At 32.3% G+C, this 19,673-nt stretch overlaps 1 protein-coding gene across 1 annotated transcript in view; it reads left to right on the top strand.

Moving 5' to 3' along the window:
- Positions 1–19,673, top strand: part of LOC149808480 (uncharacterized) — a 31,653-nt gene extending 11,980 nt beyond the window's left edge. The window contains exons 5-8 of the mRNA XM_089950725.1: positions 1,176–1,248; positions 7,925–7,983; positions 14,739–14,858; positions 19,045–19,673. Of these exons, the coding sequence (XP_089806851.1) occupies positions 1,176–1,248; positions 7,925–7,983; positions 14,739–14,858; positions 19,045–19,115 (323 nt within the window). The 3' untranslated portion in view covers positions 19,116–19,673. The remainder of the gene's footprint in view (positions 1–1,175; positions 1,249–7,924; positions 7,984–14,738; positions 14,859–19,044) is intronic.

Raw genomic sequence — 19,673 nt, 5'->3', positions numbered from 1 at the left:
GTCAAAGTTGTAGTTTTGTAGTGGTACATACTAATGAAATATGCTGCATCTGTAGTCATGTTTTGAAAGCTAACACCTATTCGAGGTCACAATTTGGCAAACCAGATCAGATAAGTGAGTCTATCAATAGGGAAATGAAGCTATCCATGGGGTATTATGAATATGATACCGAATAATTAAAGAAAATGCTGGTTACTTATGTAATTCTCTCAACCAGTGACATCTTATGAACTTGCCGATAGAACTCTAAGCAATTTAAAGTATGAGCAAAGATCAAAACCTTTTGCTGCCTATATTTTCTAAGCCATGAAGGAAGTTAAAAAGCATGTAAGGGAAGTATTTTCCATCAATATTTCTATTTCTTGCACTTTACATTCTATGAAGAATATTTTCTAATTCGGTTATGGGGCCCTAAATGGTTGAGTAGTCTACAGCTGTTACGATTACCGGTCGCTGCCATCCCATCTCTGTAAGGGTTTGAGTCCAGGGGTCTGCCATTGAGGGTATTATAGAAAATGGCCAGGAGTTTCCTGTTTGTTGATGGTTCTTAACAGGGTTTTCCCGGGTTCTCTCTCCACCAGTTATGCTGACTGCCATATATAGCCCACCTTGTGCTGAGGAACGGCATTAAACTGAAAACTTCATCAGCTGAGACATATTTCTCTGCTATTTTATTATATCCTGTCATGGTTGCTAGCTTGTTCATTCAATAATAGGAACTGACCTGATATATGTTTGCAGACACTGTCTTAGATATTTACAGACCAGGAAGTCCCTGCAGACAATTTCTTCAAACATGTATTTATTAGCATCCACTTCATGGTAAGTGTATGAGACACCTTTTGGTCATTGAGTCAGTAATCAGTCACAGTTGGAATACCGCATATTGACCCGTGTGGATGTGATCAGTCATCATTGTTTTTCTTGTAAACTGTCTAAAAACACTTAGTGTCATCCTACCAGGCCTAGCTTTTCCAAGTGGGTATTATTGTAAATAGGATCAACAGTTGATGTTATTCATGTATGTTGTGTTTATTCCTCAACAAATATCACATATGCATAATTATCTTTAAAAGAACACAGGTATTGGATTATTTACAACCAAATAAATTAAGTGGTGATTCAAACAATTATAAGTTATTATCCCTCAGATTGTTGTTCTGTTTCCTTGGCAGATTACTCATGTGTGGATAAGTGTCCTGAGGGGATGCATTATCCAAATGACTCTGGGAAATGCCAAGCTTTTGAGTAAGTGGCAGAATTAATTACCTTTTATTAAATGGCAGAATTATTTACCTTTGATTTAATGGCAGAATTACCTACATTTGAGTATGTGGCATAATTACTTGCCACCTGCTCTCATAAAAAGATGTGCATATTTAAAGGTGCAAGCGTATAATGTGATATTAATTAACATATTAAACCATGATGAGTTTTTACTTATTTTGTTTAAGATTATTCACTGATATTTATACAGTTTAGAATGCTTATCTAACATGCATATTACTTGTTATGCTAACCTGTTCAGCCTTTTGTTTGGAAAGTAATTTGCACAATATATTTTTCTTGATATTGTAATGATTGTTTTGTACTATTAAAAAAATAGGAATAAGGAGACCACAGGATTAAAGATTCAAAATGCTAATTTGCTAGGTATACAAACAGATGCAAATTCGACACATCTTACATGACAACTGAGAATACCTAGCTGTGGTCTGTCTGTTTAAAGTGTTTTATCATGAGATTGATGATTAATAGTCTGTATGCACAAAGAGAAATTCCAATGATCAAACTTATATGGTATTAAATTCATGAATTAAAAAATTATACAGAAATGTTATAAACTATTTCCCGACCCAGATTTGTACATGTATTACTGTATCTGATTTTCTTATATTTCATCGTGAAACTATGTTGGTATCCTTGATCCATACATTTAATTGTTATTTCAAGTTACTTGCATATGATATACACATGCTTATAAAGTGTCCCACCAATGCTATTAATATGATAGACAGGCCACATGTCTGACACTCACCGTTGTTCAGCTCCATCACTCAATACAGCTCTCCCCAATTATAACACACTTCTTCCTCTAGAATTCTGATCATTCGTCATCTGAAAACATTACATCAGAACAACTGTACCTGATTTGGAAATTACCAGAATAAGTGGTTACGGTCAGTGTTTGACTCTAATTAGCTACTATTGTATTCAGTATCGGATATTGTAGTTATGACAGTCTATAGTACACCTGAAATTACCCATGTCTCTACTTTGGCCCATGTTGGCTCTTATTATTTGGTAACAGTACATGAGACTGTCAAATCTCCTTTAGCACTAAAGCTACTCCTGTGGATCAGTGACTTAATTTCTGGAAACACACCTCACCAATCATACAAAAGACCAGCTTGTTTTAAGTCATTGTTTACTGAAAATTGGTTAGCAACAAATCACAGGATGGATTAGCAGTCTTGTGTACATGTCACAACTTTCGGTGATCTGTCTGTCAAAATGTCCACAAACAATACCCTACAGTATCCTCATCTTTGGTTCTTCTCCCGCAAGACTAGTGTATTCTCCAGTCACTAGAGAAAATAGTGACAGTCAAAATAAATGGTAATTTGCATATTGTAGCTGAAGATGGGGTCCATTAAAACAGCTAAGTGTCACTATGTTTTGAAGTAAATTACCTGTATTTCCAGGTAAATTAAACCTAAACTCTTTTTTGTATATATCATGTGGTTAAATAGTGAATTGAGACTTTTAATCTATCAAGGGAGATATGCAGGAAAAGAAAAACTTATTCTTTGAAAGATAAGTTTGATGTTCCCAAGTGACTTAAATCTCACAAAATGCAAAGTCAAGTTGTGAAGGACTAAATTTGTTCTCATGTGACCTATTAAATCAAATGTATAACAATGTAGTTGAAAAAAACATTATGCTTAGTATTGTATCTATATTTCCTTTGACAGAATGAAAAATGAAATCTAATTTACATAAAGTAAAATTATTACTACTGTTTATGTCTTGAATGGCATTGTATCCGACACCCCATTCCACTGACCTCAAACATATTCATATAATTTTCTATCATTCTCATTATACTGTGGTTTGTTACATTGTATGGTTGGTATTTATGGACATCAAATAGTGTTTTATACTTGGGGAGACCTGTAACATAAAATCCAAATAATAATGCCTTTAATTAAAGAGGCTCATGAGGTCAACAAACCAGTCTTCACTGAGACATTATTCAATTATATCTATATGATACAAACTTTTTTCACCTCAAGTTTTCTTTGGACAACAAATGCTATTAAATGCCAGACAATATAATATGTATGTTATGTATATTTGATTTAATTAAATATGATCTTATATATATATATATATATATATATATATATATATATATATATATATATATATATATATATATATATATATATATTCAATTTAATTCTTTGTTTGTCAGTTTTAATTTTGTTTATTATTTTTCATTACATGCTATTGTAATGTAAATTTATTCACTAGAGATACTTTTTCCAGAAAATAGTTTGACCTTGACTGTTTGTTTTAGTAAACACAAAGATTTGACCTAGATCCTGGCCTTGATTCAAAATTAGTAGCAACCACATAAAAAAGTTCTTTTTCTATTTTAAAATGATTGGTTTTTTAACAATTTATTAAATTTTATGATTGAAATGATTGAAATGATTTGTTTGCATCAGTTCCACACTGGGTGTTCATGATCTTTAACAACCAAACAATTTCAAATAGGTTCTGGAACATGATTACGTGACCCATTTTCTGCATTTTAGAATACGATATAACCTTAGTTTTGGAGAGATATTCTCAGTAGTTGGGCTCTTACACTGGGAGTTATATGTTTTGCTGTTTGGAGTTATTTCAAATTACTTGGATTCAATGGGATTAATACTTTTTTCTGGAAAATACATGTTCTCATATGAAATTCTTGAGCAAAGACAGCTCTTATAAAAATTTATTTGGATTTCCAAAACCGGAGTGATAATTCTTGTTTCTACAAGGAACTGTAGACTTCAACACTACAAGTTACAGCATACATCATCGTCTTTTATCGTGGATTCTTTGTCGTGATTCAAACTTGAAATCATTAGAACATTTTGTTATTAGAACTTCTAAAAGTTTATTCGTGGATTATTCTTTGATTATTTTTGGATTTGATTCTTAAAACCATAAGTTCATATTTTTTCATTTTTACAGAATTTTTCCAGGGAAATAAATTATTGTATTTTTCAAAACTTGTTGTTTTCACTCTTTTATGTGTTACTGTTTATTTGAGCCTAAACACGTAACATTATACAATATAACATGAATATGATAGAATATGTATAAGGCTTTAAAGATGAGTACATACAGGATTCGTATAAAGATTAGTAGTGAACCTGGGTCAGACACTACATGTGGGTACATAGAAGAATATTATTCTAAAACGGAGTACTACTGAACTACACAAACTCATACAAACATTTCTTTATGTGGATGTTGACTAAAACATCTGGATGAGTCAGCTCATCTTATGTAGGTCGGGGCAGAATTTCATAACTTGGCGTCATAAAAATGAAAACTTCTTATATAACTCTTACATTTGGTTAAGTGAATATACATTGTTGTTTAAGATGGATCTTTTTTAATACATATGTATACTTTCAACAAATTTAAAATTGTTAAGCTTATGATAATCAGGAGCCAATCCATGTAAGAAATTGTGGACTATTAAACCCATCTGAAGTTGAGTTCTCAGTTGAAATAGAATAAATATATCAGACAAGTCAGCAAAAGCTAACATACACATTGCTTCCTGACCCAATTTTATTCGTTCCTTAAAAAAGATGACCAGGATGTGGTTTATTTTCCAATCAAATTCATAAACAAGTTCTCTGTCTAGAACCACCTATGGTCAAATGGGCGTATTAACATTTCTACAGATATTTACAAATATTATCTTACAATGCAACCCTCAATCGTGGAAAAAGGTTTGCAATGTAATATATTGTTTACAAGTGACCCGTACAGTCAGTAATGATGGACAAATGTTAAACACACACTGTAGTAAAACATAACACATGTAGTCCATAACTTTGGCTAAAGGTACAAAAGCCAAAGAAGTTAAACAAATTGATTTCAAGAAAGTTTCAGAACCTGAAATGAATAATAACATCAAAATTTTCAAGCTCTTCTTGCTGCATTATGCCAAGAATATTTGTTCAGTCACCATTTAACATGTTCTCAGAATGTCAGCTTTCCCTGATCTAAAGCCACTTTATAATGTGTTTTAAAACATTACCTGCCAAAGGTCTGCTTAAAATTGCTTTGATAAAAGAAAGATTTTGAAATATAAATAGAACTAAATCATGTAAAGGCAAATGTGATAATTGTATTTCTTTGCACATCTGGACATACCTCCAGAATATTTACCTTTGATTGCTTCTTAATTTTCTCTCATTAGATGATACAGAGTAAATTATAATAATGCTTATTTATACTAGTTGCTGCACAGGCAATTGTAAGTAAAATTTAGCTCATGGCGGAATTTTTGTTCACTCCAATTTTTCATTTTATTTTTTATTTGGATTATTAGGATTATGTTTTTATCCCCTATTCTTGAAGGTAATGATTTGATAGTCAACAATGATCACTGTAGATATATTTGGGCCAAAAGTTTTATAGTAATTATAACTCTGAGCTAGTGCTTGGTCATGTGTAGCATATATTTGGTTTGTGGTTTGGTTCAGGAGTTTTTGTTTTTCACTATTGTAGAAAGTTGAAAGTCTTAATAATCTCAAATATTTGTATGTTTCTTCTGTTATGTATATCTGATTTAATTCATATTTATTTTAATTTCATTGTTTGTCAGTTTTAAATTTTTAATTTTATTATATGCTATTATAATGTGAGTTTGTTCACTGGAGATGATATTCTTTTTTAGCAAATTGTTTGACCTTGACTGTTAATTTATAAACACCTTGTTTCAGAACTTGTAGCTACCTTTGTAAACAAGTTCTATTTTATTTTAAAATGATTGGTTGTTTCCAAGGTCATGATGGGACTACGTGGTAAACAGTTTTTTTATTTTATTTCATGGAGTAAAACGACTGGTTGTCGTCAGGGTCATTTTTTGGTGTAAACACGATCATGTGACCCCCCCCCATTTTCGATTTCATAATTCCGGTTTTTCCATTATGCGCATTTGTTAGTTTTAATAGAGATCCTTTAAGACAGATTTCTCAGTTTTCAGGCTTTTACACTTGGTATCAAGTTGTTTTCTTTGTTGTTGCCAAATTTTTAGTTAATTATCTTCAGATCATTTGGATTTCAAAAGGATTAATTCTTTATTCTCTGGATATATTTTGAGGAGTGCTCACACAGAAATTTTAGAAAGATATTGCTTGCAAATTTAATTTGGATTTCCAACACCGGAGTGCCATTATTTGTATTTCTACAAGGAACTGTAGATAAGCACAGTACTGACTACAGCACACGTCATCATCATCCATCTTGGATTTTCCATCAGGATTCAAACTTGAAATTATGAGAACATTTATTACTAGGACTTTTGCAATTTAATTCATGGATTATTCTTAGATTAGTTTTGGATTTGATTTCTGAAACTAAGTTCTTCTACTTTTTTTAATTTTTACAGAATTTTCCAGGAAAATAAATTATTTGTTAAATTTTAAAAAGCTTGTTGTTTTCACTCTTTCTGTGTTACTGTTTATTCGAGCCTAAACATGTAACACTTCTGTTTACTTTATCTACACCAGTCTATGATACTTTAATATGGATGGATGTACAGAAAAAAATATGTTCCACAGGGAAGGCAACAAATTTATGTGACAAAGTCTGCTTTCAGAGTTTGATTTCATTAAGATAATGAATTTTGGCATCACTAGCAAACCTACATTATTATTATTGTTATTATTATTATTGTTGTTGTTATTATTTATTATTATTATTATTACTATTATTATTAATTGGGTCCTTAAGATCAACACTGTGAGAGAGCAAGTAATTATCAGCGAAATGACTGTTTTCAAATAGTTCGTAATTTGTTAGTGTATTTGCTATGATTTTGCACCATTACATGTACTTTCATCTAATTAGTACATGAATTTGGTTATTGATATCTGAAGTTGGACTTTATGGTGGTTTAAAAACAAAATGATGTATCTAATTAGTACATGAATTTGGTTAATGATATCTGAAGTTGGACTTTATGGTGGTTTAAAAACAAAATGATGTATCTAATTAGTACATGAATTTGGTTATTGATATCTGAAGTTGGACTTTATGGTGGTTTAAAAACAAAATGATGTATCTAATTAGTACATGAATTTGGTTATTGATATCTGAAGTTGGACTTTATGGTGGTTTAAAAACAAAATGATGTATCTAATTAGTACATGAATTTGGTTATTGATATCTGAAGTTGGACTTTATGGTGGTTTAAATACAAAATGATGTATCTAATTAGTACCTGAATTTGGTTATTGATATCTGAAGTTGGACTTTATGGTGGTTTAAAAACAAAATGATGTATCTAATTAGTACATGAATTTGGTTATTGATATCTGAAGTTGGACTTTATGGTGGTTTAAAAACAAAATGATGTATACCCATAAGGTTAATGGTATAGGTTAAAATATGCCTTGCTGTTTGCATGCACAACTGAATAGTTTAAGACAAATCTATTGGTTGGTTAAATCAATCAGAGTACAACATTAGTTAAAGTTCAAATCCCTGATTAAGTAAGGATTGTATCAGTGATTGTATTACTGTTATCTAATAGCTGTCTTACAATATTGAATGAAATATTATCGTTTGTCGTGCATGGCTTGACTTAATTATGTAATTTGTTTTCTTATCAATTTTGTTACAGAAATGACACCAATCCAGATGGTACAACCATTACTTCAACATTAAAAAGTATCACAAGTGGTAATAATTATCTCTCTCTCTCTCTCTCTCTCTTTCTCTCTCTCTCTGCCTGAAAAATGATTACATGGAAAAGTAAGAATCTCCAATGAGGTGAAGTAGATGTATCACTGAGCATATATGGAATGACAATAATAATAACAATTATCATTATTATTAGTAGTATTAGTAGTAGTAGTAGTATTAGTAGTAGTAGTAGTAGTAGTAGTAGTAGTATTTATAGTGATCTTTATTTTAAAGTGTAGGCAGTAATTATATCGACATAACATTTTCATGACATGTTGAAAAGTTGCTTTGGAACAGTTAATTCCATTTGCTTAGATCCTTTATTTCTAATGTTATTGATTTTATTATATGCTAGAAACCAGTGATCACTTTTTTACATAGGTTTTATTGAATGAAATGATATTTATAGATTTTCTTCTTAAAACAATTGAAACAGACTAACATTTCAAATAAGTAAATTATTATTAATATTATTGTTATTGTACAGAGGGTTATTTCCATGGATGAGAAATTTAGCAATTTATTCTTAAAAGATAATTTTATTCTTTAATTATTGGTATAAGCTGGCTTTTAATTTAGCATGAATGAAAACAATATTTTCTACCTTTAACAAACATGTTATTTTAGTATTACCTTTTCAGTACACAAAATCAAATGATTTATTTACAATTTAATAAAGAAATTAAGAATAAATCATACAATCACATGTCATTTAATTGACAGATCTGTCTATTCAATTAGAAAAGAATACCTTTATAGCATGTAATTAATATTACCTGTAATGTCATAATAACATGTAATTAATATGACCTGTAATCTAATAATAGCATTAATTAATATGACCTGTAATGTAATAACATGTAATTAATATGACCTGTAATGTAATAATAGTATGTAATTAGTATGACCTGTAATCTAATAATATTATGTAATTAATATGACCTGTAATGTAATAATAACATGTAATTAATATGACCTGTAATGCAATAATTAAATGTAATTAATATGACCTCTTGACCAGGATCAGAAACAAGCATAAGATCTCCTTTATCTTGTGAGTTTTACTGGTGGCTACTGGGTGTTTTACTGGCTACTGGGTGTTTTACTGGCTACTGGGTGTTTGCCTGGCTACTTTTTTTTATTCTGGCTACTGGGTGTTTGTCTGGCTATTGGGTGTTTGTCTGGCTACTGGGTGTTCACAGTTGAGGTGCATACTGAGACCAGTCCTTGACATTGTCTCTAGTAATTGCCATCCCTTGACAGATGTTATCACAGTGTCAATGGCAGAGGTTATGGAGATCTACTTAATAATAATGAAGTCAGTAATTTATTCTTTAAGTTATCTGACAACAGTAAATATAGGGTGCTCCCAGGAAGAAAGTAACATTTAATTCAGGTACTATCTGTAGTGATTGTGTGGCCATTGTACTATTTTAACATCATCATAGATACTTCGTAATGGTACATGATCATCTGCTGTGAGTAGCTGTATCATGAAGATTTACAAATTTGCAAGGTAGTGTAAATTCTGCATAGATGTACCATTATTATAACAACTGCCATTACAAGGCATTAAGTTTGCTTGAGGCACTATCATAATGGTAAATGTTGTATGGCCCATTATAATATAAAACAATCCATATATAGCTACTAGATGGTGCATGCATATTCTAGTTTGGTGAAGTAAGCCTTTTCTTTAACTTTAGATGTACAATTTCTTCAATTATTTGTAAGGAATCCAAGCACAGCTGAATCTTTTTTGATGATGTTGATATGCGGGTTGTACTATAAGTTGTCACTCAGATCTAACTCCCAGGTATGGATGGTGCTACACATCAAGAACTTGGTCCTCCATCACAGTTGGATGTTTTATTGGATAATGGCATCATGGCACATTTTATGATGTTAAGAACTGTCTGCTAGGTATGACTCCATGTAACCATTATGTCTAAATATTTCTGTAAAAGCAGGTGATCAGTATACCTGTTGATTGCTGGATACACTGTATAGTCTTTATAACATCATTTTATTTCCATATGTAAATTGAGTTGCGTGCTTATAACTGTATAATTTACTATTGAGGATTTGCCAACAAGAAGCAGAGATGCTTCCAGGGGGTGCAATTGTGCAAAGTTTGTATGAGTTTGCTCGCTTGGAAAGAAGTGATGTGCAAGAACTCCAACAATTTAGTTTAGAGTTATGCATATGAAAATATACTATGAGCAGTATGCAGTTTTTATTTAACCATTTATTCCCACAACATAAGTCATGCCAGTAGAGGTATCATTAACACTTGTCGCGACATCAAGAGTTTAGGGCAGGCAACTGTTGATGCATCTGGATTCTTCAGATTGACTTAAACAGATGTAAAACTAAGTTTGAATGGCACACTGGGCCCTGGAACAAGCATTATGTCATAGTTTGAACCTTGCATGAAGGAAATTTTACAAATGCATGTTTAAAATACACGTTTCCTAGAAAATCCAAAATTGTTGATTCTCAGTTTAGTTCATCTTGAGAAAATGGAAAATGCTGGCCCATGATAGTAATGATGACAAGGATTTTTAAAGTTATAAAGTAAATCATAATATTTAAGCAAATTATTAATGTCAATACCATTAATTAATTTGGAGCCTGAAAATGGTATTACATACAAGTCCAGTATAAATGATGTTTGGACAAAAATAGACAGCATGCCAGCTGCCCCACCCCACCCCACCCCCACCCCCACACCCCTTGCAGTGGTCGTTCAAAATTAAATGTAGAAAAGGCAAAATACCAAGACTAATTCAAATATAGACAATTTAAAAATAGAGTGCAATTTTCATTTCTTTTCTCAAAGAATTAAGCCTTGTGGGATCATGCACTACAAAACTATTTGTCCCTATAAAGGTTAAGATTAACTGAATAAATAACAATCAAACAATGATATTTATTTGATCAAAATATATCTGACTGAGCAAGCAGACTATGATGGACAACCCTTCCAAAAATTTGATTTCTGTATTGAGTTTGTCCTTTGCATGATTAATGCGTTTAACCCACACAATGTTAACCTATCCTGCATTTCATCTATTTCCTTTATATTTCTCAACTCTTTTTCATGCAAGCTCGGTTATTTCAGTCATATGAATGTGCCATTGACCTTTATTCGCAAACTTTAAGCCAAAATGTTGTGATAATATGGATTACTGTGTTCACAAACAGTGGTGAATGATCCTGGGGAACAGTTTTCCAGATTATAGTCTTCGTTCCAGTTTTTAATAGATTGAAAGTGTTTAGTTCAGGCCATTTTTAAGAATATATTTTTTTAACCTTGTGAAGATCTACTATTGCTATGTGTAATCAACAAATAATTGTACACAGGACTATGTATCAGTAACAATATTATTGACTTTTATGAAGAATGGTATAGGACTGAGTAGAGGGTTCTGAGGAAGCCTGCTTTCACATATCACTGATTGGTTTCTTTGGTAATTTTGCTTATAAGGAGCAGCCTTCAATCACATCAATATTTGTTTAAGTCCTTTGAACATCACTACTTTCATCAATAAGCTACATGAATAGATGTAGTTCATACATCAGCATTGAAGTTTTTGTGATTAAAATCCTAATGCTAGTTGTTGTAGGTACTATAAAGTTTAGCAGTGTGAAAGTTGTATAACACATTAACCCCTGGAGCTTTTGTCATTTTCGCCTGAAAATCAAGTAAGAAACACATTTTGAAAGCTATTTCTGAATAGTCTCGAAAAGACCAAATCCCCAGTCATCTTTCAATAACATACTGCATAATTGTGCTAGAAACATAGTTTTTCATTGGCTATTTGACTCGCGTATGAGCAGAAGGGTAAAAGTTGGACTTCTTTTTTCTTTTCTTTTTTCTTTTGCTAAACGGAGCCATTCTTTTTGTATGGAGACGACTCTTTAGTCCAAATGCCCATCTTATCCTACTTTTTGCAGAGGCTCATCTGTATGTTTGCAGTTCATACCGGTTTGCCTTTGATCTGAGACCAAAAAGTCTAAAATCAGGACACGAAATCGGATTCCAACCACAGGCGAATTTTGCCTTAAAAAGTCGGGTCCAAATAGTGAGATTTTTCTATCTGTATTTTGTAGTGCAACTAGCTATTCCATATTTGGTATCATTGTAGAGCTACATCTGTCTACCTTTCTATAATACCACCCACTTTAGTGTGTCATGCATGACCATGACGCTACAGAGCTCGGCAGTAGGCTACTACCTCCTGTCCCGTAATGTTATCACTAGGGGTTAATGTGATGGAAATTACTCTTGCCAGTGCTAAAATATGCACTGTTATCATTATCTATTATTATCTTTTTATTTACTAAAGTAACATCTGCAGGTGATGATTTGTCCATATTTTAAGTAAATAAACTTATTAAAATTGTTGAAAGTTATTTGTTTTATAAGATAAACACTTTTCACAAATTGTACCACAACAACTAAGTAAGAAGATTGGTCTGTAAGAAGATACACAAGATTTATCTCCCTTATTAGATACAGGAAGAATATGTCATTCATTCAATACAGGAAATAAGAATTAGGTCACCATTGAAATGTAATGATGGGAGCAACAGTAACTTCAACTCCCTCCTTTAATAGTTGTGTTACATATGATTTTAGTATATCAAGACACCGCTCCATCAGTCTTGCAACTCTCAGAGCTTCCATTGGAGAGTCCTTGTGATGCTCTTAAAACCTGCTTATTGGATGATGAAGTCCTGTGTTGTAAAGGGATATGTTGGAGCCAGTGTTTCTTGTTCAGTACACTCCATTTGTCAGCACCATTCTCATTAAACCAATATTGATGTTTATATTTAGTGGGAACAAAGAGTTTGGATGCTCACAAGTTTTTGAATGATGTCTGGTTTTACTCTCAGAGTTTATATGGATTGCTACTAGTTGACTGCAGAGTTTTCAACAAACACCTGTTTCACATTCTCTTGGCAACAATGAAATTTTTGGAAACATTTTTGACTTTGTAGATTATCATCCAAAGGGTATCTGTGACCTTAAGCAAAGGAATGCCGTCTTGAACTAACTTTACAGTGTAGAAACAATTGTTTTCTTGTTAGACTTGAAATGACCATGACCTTTAACCTCTAGACACAAAGCCATAGGTTTGTTTCTTATTCTAAGCCTAATGTAACCACACATTTCAGATAGGGAGCTTGATTAAAAAAATAAATGTTATTGTTCAAAACCAATTTTTCATTGTGTCAGGATGACCTTGATCTATGTTTTTTTTACCCCACAATCTACTGGCTTCTTTCTCATCCAAAATTCTATGGCATACTCAAGCTTTAGTGAATGTACATTGGCCAGTTATTGTGCAGAATCTAGTGACTATGGCCTTGACCCCCAAATTGTTGAGTTGTATTCCTAATGGAAGCAAAATCCATGCACAAAGTTTAGTCCTGCTTTGTGTTGCAGAACATGTATTATTTCTCAGAGTCAAAATGAATTTTCTTTTTTCAGTCACAAAATGAATAGGCATCTTTGTTCCTTCAAGTGCTAGATGGTGTAAAACTAAAGTTATTGTGCAAAAGCAAAAAAGTAACTGACATATGGATGTACAGACAGACATGCATGATAAAATTAAACTCCAGCTTTTGGCAGACATAACAAAATTATTTGGTTGGGAAAAATCAAAAGCAAGAGGAATAAAGTAATGAAAGCAACCTTAAGAAAATAAATCTGGAAGGAAAAGAAAAGAATATTTTAGTTTTGCAGACATGTGATGGCTATTAGGTATGTAGGTGAAGGGATACAAGAAAGGAATGAATTTAAAGTAAAGCACACAAGTATGAAAACAAAAAATCTAGATAACTAAAGCAGCAGTAAAATCCAAAAATGTCGTATGTTTATACTACCTGACAAAGTACATGTACTAGGTATGGTGATCATTTCCTGAAAAAAGAATTTGTGTTATTCCTTCTAATTCAGCTGGAAAATGGACAAAAATTCAGATAGAATGTTGTCAAGTCATTTAGAAAAAAATATTGTGCCTAAATGTCCATGTCCATTTCAAAAAATTTGTTGTTGAGTATCCACGTGAATATATAGTGATGAATTGCTTATTTTATTCGTGTACTTTAACTATATTAAGCATTTTGATGATAATATTTGACTATTAGGTATTAGTACTCCATTGATAAAACAGACTACATATTAATTACAAATTCATGGCGCAGCACAAAATCTTGAATAAACAAGTAAATTAAGAAAAAATTCAGATTAATAATCCATTCATATTTCTAATAAAATCTTCAGATACCCCATTGTTTAAATGGTTCTTCAAAACGTTCTTCTTTAGTTTCTTGTAGCCATGGATTGCCAACCTTTTATATTGCAGTTTTCAGTTTCATTTTCTCATGGTCTTCAGGATTTCAAAGTTTATTTGTCGAAAGGGACAGGCCATAACTCTTCTCTTATATTGCTGTGGGTTAGTTGGTTACATCCATCACTATGATTGCTCAGGATTTGAGCAAATTATTACTTGTGCTGTATGTATGTCAATTATGACTCTCATCCTTTGTGTAAATCATTGCTCCTGCTCAGGAAAATTAACTTGAATTGGATTTATTTCTTTACCTCTGTATTTGACTGGTAAATAGCTAAAATTTCTCTACCACTAATATAACCAGACAACTATGCTATTGCTGTTACTAATATTATTATTATTATTATTATTATTATTATTATTATTATTAATTGATTTATTTTGCAGCATTCAATCCTCCATTTGTTAGAACGTCCACCACCCTTAGTTCAACGAGCAGAGATGATTCAGAGCTTCTCACTGTAAAAGTTTTAGTTCCTATTTGCTTCTTTTTGGTGATTTTTGTAGGTATGTCCACAAAATGCTATATTATGTTTAATAAAATTCTTTTAATTTTTGGCTGCTTTTCTGCATTGCTTTTTTTTTAACCTAGTGCTTTGTTTAAGCTTCTGTAATATTGGTGTTTCATAATCTAGGTTAATGGTTTTGTGGTAAATACGACTATTTTTGGTAAAAATTCTAATTAGCTTTTTGTTTTGCCTTTGTTATGGTTTCCAGTTTTCTTCTATTATAAAATTAATAGTAGGTTCAATTTCCATATGTTATTATGTTTGGATATCAAGCAGTAAATCAGACAATCAATTTTAAATTGTGTTGAGGAGATTTTTACCTCAAGATTGTAATCTTGTTTTCTTTCTGTCACATCCTCTGTATCTTCCATATTGCATATTACATGTACATGCACCTGGTAAAGATCATTGCTAAAACTCTCCCTGATATAGTCCATATAGCTTTTATGTCTATTTTGTTATTTTAACGAATGGACTGGTATCCTAACATCAGTCCTTTACAGTTCACACGAATAATGCCGATCCACAATCAGATATAGGCAAAGTTATTTTTAAAAAAAGTATAAACTTAAAAACGGTTTCTTCTGAGATGAGATTAAGCTAATAATAAAACTTATCAGAATGCACCCTAACGTCAAACCATTCCAGTCTGTAAAAATATTATCAGTCTGCTGTCTGAACAGAACTTTTGGGAAATAATATCTTTCTGGCAACAATGCCTGTTTATGATGCTGATTTGACATCAAGTTAAGCTACTTTTATTAAAACTGAAAAATCTGTAAATACTTTTTGTGGTAATAAGAACCGGGAAAATTTGGACAAGATTTGAAAATAGACACTAGAGCAAATGATGCCCACTATTACTAATAGTAAATACTTGAAATATTATATCAAAAACTGTTTTGCAGAATCTTACAAGCCAACATGCACATCTTGTAAAACATGATGCAAATCTACCATCAAATATTGCCATAGTTAGTTTTGATGGAAAATCTTTTAACAAATTTCAAGGTCATAGCTAAATCAATATAGCCACCATTACTAACAATAGAATACATTTCAACTAAATACCGGTATTTTCCACCAATTACCTACTCCAAAGTTAATAAACATTATACTGTTACTAAGACCTGTCAGATTTGTACAAATCGGCTGTCAAAGTTGGCAGCTGTTACCGAAAAGTAACAACCCCACTTTTGAATGACTTTTCTTACAAATAGCAAAAGAGAACAATTTTGTAATGCTGCCCAAACCAAACAATAAAGTTTACTTAAATTGACAGCTTGTATGAAGACCTTACATATTTGCACAGATGAGGACCATGTGCATTAAAACACTGACCATTTTGTAGGAAGAATAAAACCTTGATAGTAAACATTTGCTCGAAATAGCACTGAAGGAAATTTCTCTAAATTTGTCAAAACCACATTTTTGGCATTAGAATATTATGTTTGTTGGTTGGTGTTGGTAGACTGTAGATCATCATAGTATCCAAATACCATAGAATGCAAAATTTGAACTGTTTATAAATGGATGAAACAGTCCACTTGAGATAATAAAATACACAGTAAAACTTTTAAGTTCTATCTAAAGCTAAAGAGCTGTCACTAAATCAGTTATGGTATTTTGCTAATGTTTGGACAAGCCCCTTGTCTTGGATCTAATCTGCAATTTGTGTTTTCGAAAAGTGAAAATGCAGGAAAGCACATTTCTCCTTTAAATACATTTCCCTATCACGTTACATTAGATATATTAGCCTGCTACCTCCTGAATCCAGTCCTATTTTTAAAAACAAATTATATTTCAATAGACAAGTGGCAATAACTCTTGCCCATTAACTCTCCTTGGCACCACCAAGTGTTGCTGGTTGTTAGCTTTGCTGCTGGGCTGGATAACATTGACCAGTTTATCTTCCAAAAATCCAAGCAATTTTTTTGTTCTAATTAACTCATTCAGTATTCCTTTTGGAATTATTGTGTGGATTAATCAATCTGCTGCAGATTATATACATTCGTTTTTTTTTAAATTTCAGGGAATATCGAGTGATTTTGTTACCTTTAGGGACGTTGTCCTTTTAAGTCCACGTTACACCATGCTAATGTTGACCTCTGCAAGGTCATTACGATTTAGGCAGACTTTGATTTGTTTCGCTGCTCCATTTGTATTGGAGTTGGTTTTAGCAAGTTTTTAACATGCTGCATTGCTTATTTATGCTTCTTTCTACTTGTGTAGTTTCATTAGAACTGTCAACCTAATGCTTCAAATGCATAAGTTCAAAGCATAGTCAATGTTTGAACACGATACTGACTTTTTCAATTCCTTCATTAGTAATGAGGAATATATTTATATTAGTGAATTAGTAACTTGAATTAATAAGTTATGCTTTATTTTCTCCTCTCGAGTCATTTCAGCAGTATGTCAATTAAATGCTATTTAAGCGAATCCCGGGCTGGAAATCTACCATTACACTTGTTTTGTTTATAATAAGCGTGCACCATCTATGCATCATCTGGAATATATGGTCAGAGGAAGTCTGGGCTACCATATTAGCTAGTTAGTCACATACTGATTTGATAATCTATGCTTGGTTTTTGTGTTGTTTCAGGAGAAATATTTACTAAATGAATGAAATTCATGATCAAAGCTATTGTCAATTTGGCATTAAAGGGAAGGAATGATGGAATAAATTAAGGAAGAGACTCTATTGTTCATTGTTCGTGATACAGACACACTGGGGAGTATTCCCCTATTTTAGGCAGCCCAGTGGGCATAAGTCCTCCCGTATGTCTTGTGCATGGGGTTCAAATTAGATCAATTGGATATACCTCCTTATACCACTGTACAGTTTTTTTGGCCATCACTAACCATCCACCACGGAGACGTTTGTAAAAACGGACAGCCAGCTAGATTGTTTCTTGCATTTCCGACTCATTCATTTTTTGGCAGCCCAGTTTACATATCAAAGCATGGTCTCTGGGCCTATAAGTCAGGATGCAAGGGGTTTGTACCAGATCCATTGGATCCATTGGATCAAATATATTATACAACAGCCATCCAGCCATCACTGTCCGTCCAACCATTCCAACATGAGGACCTTTTCATTGAATCAGTCCAGCCACCCATGATTTGTGGGGATCTTAGTGACATAACCATCTATCTAACTGTACCATCAGTAATATGCCCTTTCTATAACAGATTTCAGTTAGAAATCTGTCTATCCAGCCAGGCCCTTGGAGCGGCCAGTACCAGTAATAGCTGGACCATCTTCTGTAATGTTAGCTTCCAGGCCGACCATTCGATGGACAACCCAGCAGGCAGCCCTGGCAGTGTTGGATTTCTTTATGCTCACTGCTTGTCCACAAGAGGAGACCTAGTGATGTTTTCATATGAATTGAATTATTTCATATTACCTTGTATGTCTTCCTCAAAGCTGCAAGTAGACCCAGTTGGGTTTCTTTCAAATCCATCATCCTGCAAATGTAACTCAGCTATTTTTCCCTAGAAAGATACCTGAGATAGGGGTCGGATGTTCAGCATCCCTTTCTCCTATTATGTCTTCTGCTCAAGTAATGTGATTAGGGAACGTATTTGCCATCAGTTGTGTTCACTGTTAGTGAATATGTAAAAAACATCAAAGCAAGTTCCATTTAAACAAAAACCAGTATATGGCCACATTTTAAAAGAAAACATTAGTGTTATCAGTTATTTTAGAATAAAGTATTAGCTATCATACATCATCACAGCTGCTAAAATTTAATTTAACGATATTTTCTATGAATGTACTAAACATAACGTTACCAAATTTGAAGATAGTCTGTTTCTTTGAACAAGGTCTTGTCATTTTTTGTGACAAATTCTGCTTATTAAATGTGACCTCCCTTTTCTAAATTAGTAAAGAATAGAGAATTTCACTGCAATTGTACCTAGAATGTATTGGCTGGACAGTTTTGTTTAGTTTGATAGTCTTCTCAGGCATTGTGGAGCTATGTATGTCAGACCTTTTTTCAAAACCTTTTCAGGAAATCTCAAATTATTATTTTTTATTATGCAAAACAAAGTTTTTGTACAGTTAGTAATAGGCAGTAATATATTTATTTTTATTATTGTTATTTTTTAGCATTTAATAATTAGTTTATTAATTAATAATTATTTCGGTAACCAATATATTTATTGATCTATTTCAGGTATAAGTTTGTTCCTGTGTTGGAAAAGATCCCTCCAAAACATAACAGGAGAAGGCAAGGTTTTATTGTAATAAAAATATCTCATCACAGAAACACATAACAAATTAAAATCATTCTAAAGAAAGGAAATACCTTACATTTGTGATATACATTTTTCTCATGTTATAAATTCTGCATCAATGTTTTTCTCCCCCACAGTTTTTCTGTAATTTTTTACACAGAAGTGAAAATTATTGTGTTCATTAATCCTATATTTGTGGAAGAATTTCTTTGGGTCCTTTAATATATTTCATCATCTTTATCCATATTGCAGTATGAATAAAGTTGTTAGTATACATACATAGGTTTCTATAGATTGCTTTTAAGTACATGTTGGTTGACTATTCTATACTGTATATGGTACTAGTATGTTGACCTAAGACTGTGAATGGTCTAAGTAACTCAGACTGTGTGTTGTCTGTACTTTTTCAAATTTAGGTCTAATGTTAAGCATCCCTTTTCATTGTAGTGATCTGGGCTGAGGAGATCTCAAAGTTTATTTTCATTTGTTAACTTACCTCTTTGAATATTTTAATATTTCACAAAACGTCTATGCAAGACATGAAATAAAATATGGGCATAAACATGTA

The sequence above is a fragment of the Sinohyriopsis cumingii genome, chromosome 1, assembly GCF_028554795.1.
Source record: "Sinohyriopsis cumingii isolate HCF-2022 chromosome 1, ASM2855479v2, whole genome shotgun sequence".
Classification (NCBI taxonomy): Eukaryota; Metazoa; Mollusca; class Bivalvia; order Unionida; family Unionidae; genus Sinohyriopsis; species Sinohyriopsis cumingii.
This window is presented reverse-complemented; position numbering and strand designations above follow the sequence as displayed.